At 46.4% G+C, this 9,900-nt stretch overlaps 1 protein-coding gene across 1 annotated transcript; it reads left to right on the forward strand.

Moving 5' to 3' along the window:
* Nucleotides 1-8,227: 8,227 nt before the first annotated feature.
* Nucleotides 8,228-9,644, forward strand: LOC125550233 (E3 ubiquitin-protein ligase BOI-like). Its single transcript, XM_048713179.1, has 2 exons — nt 8,228-8,831; nt 8,932-9,644. Exons 1-2 carry the CDS (start codon nt 8,457-8,459, stop codon nt 9,481-9,483), a joined length of 927 nt encoding a protein of 308 aa, XP_048569136.1. The 5' UTR covers nt 8,228-8,456; the 3' UTR covers nt 9,484-9,644.
* Nucleotides 9,645-9,900: the final 256 nt, after the last annotated feature.

Below are 9,900 nucleotides of genomic sequence, written 5' to 3' on the forward strand. Positions count from 1 at the left end.
GGATTTTGTTTGCGAAATTGAGGAGGAGGACATGCTGTCACACTCACCTGCGTACTGTGCTACTACGTGTCTGCTAGGCTACGATCTATCTACGCATGCTGGGTGGGAGATCGGCAATGGCTTTTAGTCTCAGCCTCTCCAGTTTCCTTTAATTGTTCCCCTCTTTCTCTCGTTCTTTCGTTATCCCGATTCCTTGTCCCATCTTCCATGGCAAATGCTCGAAAGCAGAAGCGATTATTCCATTGGCAAATTAAAGTGGAGGCAATGGGGATACTGGCTACAACGATTGATCGATGGATGCTGCCGCGTGGCCGTATGGTCTTCTTCGCATCGAAATGATTGATCATGACATGACATACTCAAAGAAAATAATCTTAAAGGACAAGCTTTTTTGGGGGGTTAACCTTCGTTTCATTCGGGCTACTTCAGAATTCATTTTCTCAAAGAAAACAAAATTACTTCATAGTCACAGGGCATTAAGACACTATACACAACAGAAAGAAAACACATGGCACTGAGACATTTTCGCTATTGTGGAGAGCAACACCGGTCACTAGTACGTACTAGCTAGCCCACCATCCCATGTATGCGCATCTCAGTCAGCAATGGGAAATTAAAGGTGGATTGGATGAGTGCTGTTGTGTTTGTTCATGATCGTGCTCTCACAAACACAAAGCAGCCTCATCTGCTTCTGCCACATTGAGCGCATGGTTGATAGTATATAAAACTTTGGGATAATCTATAGCTTTCCATAGCCTCCCATGCATGCACCAACGCTAGCTAGTAGCTCGATCAGTAGATCCAAAAAGGCTAGTGGTTAGCGTAGCATACAGCCAGGAGAACAAATCTTTGCCATCTTTGCTGGGTCTTGTCTGTCCCTTGGTCACTATATATGTTGGTTCCGTGTGGAGGTGTAGTAGAAGCTAGTAGCTGGTATGCCATTTGTGTAGCACTAAACCAAAGGCTAGATCAAGTGGTTGTAGAGAAGCTGTACTATGTCGTAGGAACAAAAGATATCTCTTGCTTTCGTGGAGCAAAAATTCCTCCCATCAACCTTTTCTATTGTCAAACGATGTTCCTGTCTCTTTCCTTTCCTTTCACCCATTCATTCACCTTTCGACTGAAAATAGAAAATGGGCCCTTCTAATTGCATTAGGTTTAGATGTGACGCTTGTTGGAAAGAAAAAAACAAGATTGGTGCCAATGTTAGGTGAATTTTCGCTTTGTGAAATGCCATTCACTTGCAACCGGTTAGTTTTCCACTGGCTTGTCTGGTTGAATGTCGTAACTAATCGTCTCATTTTCCACGCAAAGACCTCTCTGGAAAAAGTTGTGCCTGATAAAAATGAGTACGCTGTAACATGTGCTGAATTGCCCAGCACAGTGCTTCCTCGAAAACATGCAACCTAACTTTTTCTGACTTTAACTAATATAACATATAAATGTTTGGATTCGTAAAGTAAAAAAATATAGAATTGGATTTGTCAAGGAAAACATTTCTATAATATTTTTTGCTGGCCAAAGGCGTATTTTAAAGAAAGTGTCCTTGTCTAAAGCGTCATCTGCTTACAATCAAATTGCCTCTGAAGATTTTGCAAACTTAATTGAGGCTAACTCCTCCCCACCTTCTCTTTTCTATCTACATATAGCCGAATCCACAAAGCCAGTTGCACACTAAGCTAGAATAACCAAGCTTTGACAGCTAACCCATGCATTCAACCAACCACCAAACCACACGTATGACCATTAAAAAACCTTGAGAGGGACAAGAGCCTTTTCAGTAGCAGTTAGCATTTGCTCCTTTATGCCTCCTCCCCCGCCTTCTAATTTATTTCTCTACCACTCTAGATAAATGGAGGAATCGCGCTCTGAGGTTGACTGGCGAGAAGTGGACACGCGTGAAGAAAAAGTCTTGCTACCATGAGTGATTGTGGACACACACGTACATAGCGATAGGGTGAATGGTGATGGCTGATGGTTAACCATATCTCGGTTATCTTTTTGCTTGTGTGATTAAAGGGGCCGGTGATTCACAAGCATCAGGACAAATGTGCATGGACCTTGTGGTCTCTCACAACCGTGACACCTAGAGGAGCCCGAAAGGCAACCGGGAAAATGACGGCATGCATCCGGGTATAAGTATTGCGTGGTAATACCGTGTGCTCATGTGTTGATGATATTGACATGCTGGTATATTTGTTGATGATATTGACATGCCAATATATTTAATTTAGTCGACAACATTTCCACTTCGGCAAAGGAAGTTGGAGATAAAATACCTCACTTATTGATGCATATTTGTTGATGCGTATGGCTATTGGTATGAAAATGAAAGTTAGCCAATACGACACCAGGTGTGCTAACCACTCTGCATGAAAAGAAAATTAGAAAGGACCATGAAAGTAAACTTCTAGCTCCCATTTGTGAGCTGGGAATGGCTTGTTTAATTTTGTTGTAGTAAAAAAATCTTTCCTTTCAGTTTCCCTTGTTGTGGTACTCTTCGCTTAGATGATGTGACTGTTATGTGTCCTATTTCATTCTGAGTAATGGAGCGGGGAGGCCGCCTGGTGGCCTCCTATTTGTCTGAAGAAAAAATACACACACTTATTAGTGCTATTTGTTGATGCATTATACTAGCTATTGGTATGAAAATGGAAGCCAACCGTTATGACATCAGGTGTGCTAACCACTCTGCCTGAAAAGAAGATCAGAAAGGACTATGAAAGGAATGCTCTTAATTGGGTGATCTTGTAGTATTTTCCATTGAAAGAAGGAAAACTTGAAGAGAAAAGGTTTCATTTTTCTTAATGATTGATTGTATTTGGTGTTGATAACTATCCATCTCCAAAATTTCTGAGGTGATAGCTGAGGAGCACCGCATCATCACTCGGAAGTCGTAAAACAAACAAGGGAGGAGATGCCATCATTTTAGCAGCTAACAGATGCATCCAAGCAACCACCAAACGACATGTATGACCACTGAAAAATCTTGGGACGGACAAGAGCCTTTTCAGTAGCAGTTAGCACTGGCTCCTTTATGCTCCCCCCCCCCCCCCCCGCGCGCCTTTTAATTTATTTTGCTACTACTTCAGATAAATGGAGGAATCGCTCTAATGAGGTTGATGGGGTAGAAGTGGACACGCGAAAAGAAAAGGTCGTGCTACCATGAGTGACCACACACACACATCGATTGGGTGATGGCTGACGGTTAACCATATTCTCAGTTATCTTTTTCCCAGTTGTGCGATTAAAGGGGGGCGGTGAATCACAAGCGTCTGTGTTGAATAGGACAAATGTGCATGGACCTTGTGGTTTCTCACAACCGTGACACCTAGAGGAGCCTGAAAGGCAACCGGAAAAATGACGAAATGCATTCGGGTATTCATACTGCGTGGCAATATCGTGTGGCCCCCGGGTGTCAAATCGATGTCTATCTTCTACATGTCGATGATATTGACATGTTGATCTAATATTTAGTTTAGTCGACAACATTTCCATTTCAGCAAAGGGAGCTAGAGATAAAATGCATGCACTTGTTGGTACCTAGTTGTGGATGCGTATGGCTCTTGGTGGTATGAAAATGGAGCCAACCGATATGACACCAGGTATGCTAACCACTCTGCGTGAAAGGAAACTAGGAAGGATTGCGGAAGGGGCGTTCTTATTGGACGATCTTATACGTGTAGTTCGAATAAAAAAAATCTATTGAATCATTTTTAGTACTTAATTAATTGTATTCGGTGTTGATAACTATGTATTTCCAAATCGTCCAAGGTGACAGTTGAGAGGTACCGCATCATTACTCGAAATTAAAAAAAATGAGAGAGGAGGTATCATCATCTTAGATGTCGACATAACAACATGATCTTGTATCCCTTTTAAGAAAAGGTCATGTATGACTGAAAACTTCAAGCCTACAATTCTCTAAGCTAAGTTGTCCCAATACCAAAGCAGGTGTACAGAATTTTAGCCACCAAATCACTTTTTAAACATCCAAATGGAAGAGAAAAAATAGAAGTCAATGGCCATGTAAATAAAGCTTGATATGATATGGTTGCTGCCTTGCTGGTATCTGCCTAGCTGGTTCCCCTTTTCCAAAACATGACTAAATATCAAGTCAGTCATGCATATGTTTTTCTTAAACATCATGTATCCAGACCCGGACGTCCATGTATATATGAAATAATCTTGAGGACGTCCATGTATATATTAATATGTACCGCGTGGCAATACCGTATGGTCATTTGTTGATGATATTGACATGGTGATATATTTTTTGATGACAATGACATGCTGATATAGTATTTTAGTTTAGTCCACAACATCTTCACTTCGGCAAAGGAAGGCGACGATAAATTACACGCACTTATTGGTGCCAATTTGTTGATGTGTATGGCTATTGGCATGAAAATGGAAGCCAACCGATATGACACCAGGTGTGCTAACCACTCTGCCCGAAAGGAAAATTAGAATGGACCGTGAAAGGGACGCTCTTAATTGGATGATCTTGTATGTGCAGTTCAAATCAAATACTTTTTTTCCCTATAGAATCATTATGTTAGTAGTTAATTAATTGTACTCGGTGTTGATAACTATCTACCTATTTCCAAATCGTCTGAGGTGACAGTTGAGGGGTGGCACATCATTACTGGGAAAACAAACGAGGGAGGAGTGCCATCATTTTAGAAGTCGGCATCACGAATGGTCCTGTGTGAATGAATGAAAACTTCTAGCTGGCCTACACGTCTCTGAGCTAAGCTGTCCCAAGACCGAAGCAGGTGTACTGAATTTTGGCCACCAAACCATTTTTATTTTTCGATCTAACGTGCGATTTAAACAAGTGGAAGCGGGAATAATACAAGCCCATGACCATGTAAATAAAGCTTTGGTATGACATCGTTGCTGGCATCAGCTAACACAAGCTGGTTCCCTTCTTCCAAAACAAGACTAAATCTCAGCTCAATCCTGCATCTATATTTAAACACCGTGTATCCAAACCCAGGCGTCCATGCATATAAAATGAGAGCATCAGCCCGTTGATGCTCTCATTTTGTACGTTGATTTGTTGAAATGTCATGCCAATAGATGATGTGTATGTACTATGGATTGAGTATATGTACTATCTACTATGTATTGATTGAGGAGTACGTATGTAGCTTATCTAGTCGCTATATATTAACCCCCACTATCCAGCTCGATCGATGAGTGCCAAAACTTGGTCAGCTCGACTCGGTTCTGCAGGCTTGTACTCCACGGTATACGCTGCGTACCCCTGATTGAGAAACTAAATTAAACTAGGGAACGGGCAGCGCTAACTTTGATGCGCAGGAACGGTCCAAGGAGGGGTTGTGCAGAGGAGGTGAACTCTCCAAGTCTCACATTTCCTAGACTAGACTAGACTAGAGTAGAGTTACATCGCGAAAGAAAAGAAAGAAGTCATGGAGTTAGCCGCCTCGACGTACGTGTACTTGTTAGCTTGTGATAACACGCACGTGAGTAGTACTCCGTATCATCTTGCCTTAGGTTGCTCTCTGTTAAATAAGGTAAACAACAGGAATTTGCATCGAACATTGCTTGACACCAAAGAGAAAACAAAGAAATGTAGCAGGATGAGTATTTAAGTGGGTGACTTCTTTTCTAGTGAAAAAAAAGTATCCAATCGTATGAAAACCTTATAGGGCTCCTCTGCCTCCCGGGCTGGCCCGCCTCGTCTTAGGTGACTTACTGACCTTAGGGCCATGACGGCGCGGTGGATCTTGGCCCTTGCTGACGGGAGAGCTCTATTTTTTTATTTTTTTAAATTTTGGTAGGGTTTGTGTCATGTTTAGAAAGGCTAGACGGCGGCGGCTTCTGAAAGATGGAATAAGGTTCCCTCGCCTAGCCCTCGTCTCGGCGATGTGTCTAGCATCATCGATGTGCGTGTGGTGATGTGACATTAGACCTGACCCAGACCTGAGATCACTGGACGGGAGCTTGGGGACGAAGTGGAGTGGCTTGGGTTTGGTCCAAGAAGCGGATGAGGACTAATACATGTGAGATCGAATGAGCAAGCGTGGGAGGTCCGACCTTGCAGACGTGTCCGAACGCGTCTGGGCCAATCTGTATTCACCCTATATTTAGACTAGATATGAGGGGTGCCAGTGAGCCTACCCGTTTAAGGTCGGCGAGTGGATGCCCGTCTGTGTTAGGTTTTTTTACCAAGTTAGTGAGCCGTTCGTCCGAGCGTTTGAAGAAGTCTAACAGTACCGGCCCCAAGCGCATGACATGGCAAGTGCCACGTCGCCGGCCGCGCGTCTGTCCAGATGGATTGGTGGCGCCGGAACCGAGTGCCACCGCGCTGCACGTGGAGCTATTCGCGCGACACGCCCGTCCGTCCGACCATCTCTCCCGTCCGCATGCATGCGTTTCCTTGAAAGCTGTTCCGTTTCTTCTCTTTCCCTGCTCTCGCTGCGAGCGTCAGCTGTCTTGTTCTTCTTTTCTCTTTTCTAGCCTAGAAGAAGAAGAAGCCGAAACGTCTCCGTGAAATTACCCGCGTGCTCGATCGCACGCCTTGTTTCCTTGCACACAAAGGTCCAGGGGAGATCTCCCTGAAAAAAGGTCCATGCATGGCAAGAATAAGCCTCTTTTGGTTCATACTTCATAGGATAGGATTATCATAAAAATTGGAGTCTTGTAGGAAATGAGATGACATGTATCTCAAATCCTATGAGTAGAAATAGGAAACAAGATGTCATTTGGTTGACATCAAAGGAATTTTTTCATTGAGTCTAGGCTCTTTTTTATTTTCCTATGAAATGTGGAGGATAGGAACCAATCCTATGTAGGAATAGGAATCCATTCATATGAATCAAAGGGCTCTAAAGAAAAAAAATCCTATAAAAATTCTATCCTCTAGAATTTCTATGAAATTCCTCTAAACCAAAGGAGAGATTAATGCATGGAAAGCGGAAACTGCAATCCATTGATTAATTCCAGTGCTCTCAGGATATTGCTTGGTCACTCGTTATTATTCTCCAAAGATAGACATACGTACGTACATACGTTAATGATTTGGCCGTTTGTATTTTTTTTCTTTATGTTTTCGCCAAAGATACATCTTGTGTGTTTGTACAGTGTACGCGTGATGAGTTGGCATGCAGATATGCATCGTATTTGTACAGCTGTACAAGCCATGTTTTGAAGGGCTGTTAGTTCTATTTTGGCGCCGAGGTTACGGGAGTATCATGTATATATCCCGCAATTGAAGACGGCCGACGAAGACGATAATACCTACCCTAGAAAATTTGGCAGTAGAGATCTTTTTTGGAAATCAAATTAAATCAAAAGGCTGTCGTGCCTACGTAGTTTTCGTCCACATTAAACGTACATGATATTTATTATTTTCCCTTATTATTTTCGTCTACGTAGTTTTTGGCAGTAAATATCTACGCTGTAACTTACAGTACTCCCTTATTATTTTCCTATAGTTATTATTTATAGCATGAGATGTTTTTTTCCCTCGAAAACTGTCTACAGCTAGCCAGCCAAAAAAACGCCTACGTAATATTTATCTCAGCACATTAAAGTACGTGCATGCGTTCCATGCAGATGCAGTGCTTGGACGTACGCGCCAAACGCATGCATGCAGTTTCCTTCTTCTTCTTCTTCTCCGAATCGCCCTCCGCTAACCACGGCGCTTTACCAAGTCCAGAGGGAGACCGGAGGGAGGGAAGCGCGTGGTAATTTGTTTTGTTCGGTTGTGGGTTTCCTTACACCCCAAGATTCGTGCGGCAGATCGATCAAAGCAGCCTCAACGATGCCTGCTGATTTGGCGCCAGAACATGCTAACTTAAACGACGACGACGATGATCTGGTCTCCTTTGGCAAAATCATGCCATGGACTCGACCCCATATATATACATATATTTTCGAATATATGCATGTGTTGGTTGCAGACTCTTGTGTACTATATGGTAACACGCGAAGAATATGTATATTCTTGGTTTCTAGTGATAGCTAGGAGGGGAGCACTCCAAATTAGAGTAAATAAATTATTAAAGGGGGAGAGGTTGATTGAAACGGAAGGCATAAATAAAAGGAAATCGCCCCTGAAAACGAGAAGGATAATCGGGGGTCGAAATCTCATCGTCAGTTGCTTTCTCCTCTCTCCTCTCATCTCACTCCGGCCATCAAACGTGGACGCCAACCAAAACCCACCCCGCCCGGTCACGCACCATAAATACTCGGCTGCCTGCCATCCCAGGACGGGACGGACCTCCTTGTTTCTTTCCTCGCCACCCCGCGCTGCCCGTCCATCCATCGCCGATCCGTCCATGACCTCACCTCCCACTGCTCCTCCCACATCTCACTAACCCATCGGCGTCGCCTTGGCTGCCTGTGTGTATTTATAGGCGCGCGCCCACGTACGCGGCCTGCCAGTGCCAGGAGCAGACCGCGCGCGCGCCCCGTCGACCGCCATGGCCGTGGACCTGCAGCGCCTGCGCCACATGCTGCTCGCCACCGGCGGCGGCCACCACCAGCTCGCCAACCGGCCGGGCGCCTCCGCGGCTGCCATGCCTGCGAGCGGGCCTTGCTACGGCGCCGCGGTGACGGGCCAGCCGTACGCGGACCTCTTCACGCCGCCGCCGACGATGTCGGCCGCGGACCAGTACTCGGAGCTGTTGGCGCTGGCCGCGGTTGATCTGGCGAGGAAGGGCGACGGCGCCCAGGAAATGACCTCCGGCAACAAGCGGAGGCGCGTCGACGAGGGGTCCTCGTCGGTGCTCGGCGAAGTTCTTGCGGCCCACGCGCAACAGCAGGCCGTCGCCGTCGACCACATCCTGCACAGACATGTAAGTCCCGGCCGTCACCAAACTAATCGCCGCGTTTGATCGGGCTTTTCTCTTGCCTTTGTTTTGATTTGTTGTTAACCGTGGTGGATGCATGATGCAGGCGAGAAAGATGTGGGCTGCTCTGGCGGAGCAGAGGCGGAGCCACCTGCGGCTCATCGTCTCCACCGTGGAGGCCAGGGCGGCGAAGCGGCTCAAGGCCAAGGACGACGAGGTCGAGCGGGTCCGGGGCATGAACTGGGCGCTGGAGGAGCGCCTCAGGAGCCTCTACATGGAGGCTCAGATGTGGCGCGACGTCGCGCAGTCCCACGACACCGCCGCCAACGTGCTCCGCGCCGACCTGCAGCGGGTGCTCGACGCGCAGGCGGTCCGCGGCGGCGGCGGCGGCGGCGACGGCGACGGTCAGGACGACGCCGAGTCGTGCTGCTGGGGGGAGAACCAGGTGCCCATCTGCGCGGAGGAGGAGGCCGAGGTGGGCACGCCGGCCCCGACAGGAGGAGTCGGAAGGTGCAAGGGGTGCGGCGACGGCGCGGCCGCGGTGCTGCTGCTGCCGTGCCGGCACCTCTCCGTGTGCGCGCCGTGCGCGGCCTCGGCGCAGGCGTGCCCGTCGTGCGGATGCGCCAAGAACGGCAGCGTCTGCGTCAACTTTTCGTGATGCGGGAGGAATAGTTTTAGAGTAGGGTCGACTTTTCTTAGCTTTATTTTCTTCATCCTTTTTTTCTGTTCCCCTTCTTTTGTTCAGTTAGCTTTTTGCTCAAACTGTTGGATCAGTTGTTCAACAAGAAGAAAAACACAGTCCCTAGTATTGCATATCAATGCTTGAAATTAAACGCATAGATTAGAATTTGAACAAGATATATGCGCTGCGACCAAGGGGGGTTTGCGGCGACTTAGGTGAGCGGTGGGAGATGGCGTAATCAGACATGTGGAGACATTAGCGACAAGGAGATGACATCTACGAGGCTGCGACTATGGTGGAGGAGCGAGAAACGAGGGCGAGCGCCGCTTGGCAACGCGTTTGAGAAATGGGTGGATGGCTACGCTCGGCGGCGCATTTGAGAAATTGATGGAT

The sequence above is a fragment of the Triticum urartu genome, chromosome 4 (genome assembly GCF_003073215.2).
Source record: "Triticum urartu cultivar G1812 chromosome 4, Tu2.1, whole genome shotgun sequence".
In the NCBI taxonomy this organism is placed as follows: Eukaryota; Viridiplantae; Streptophyta; class Magnoliopsida; order Poales; family Poaceae; genus Triticum; species Triticum urartu.

Bases quoted from the DNA above. Each gene is read 5' to 3' on its own strand.
- LOC125550233 (XM_048713179.1), top strand. From the start codon at position 8,457: ATGGCCGTGGACCTGCAGCGCCTGCGCCACATGCTGCTCGCCACCGGC. The intron at 8,832-8,931 runs GTAAGTCCCGGC...TGCATGATGCAG, and splicing joins ACCACATCCTGCACAGACAT to GCGAGAAAGATGTGGGCTGC.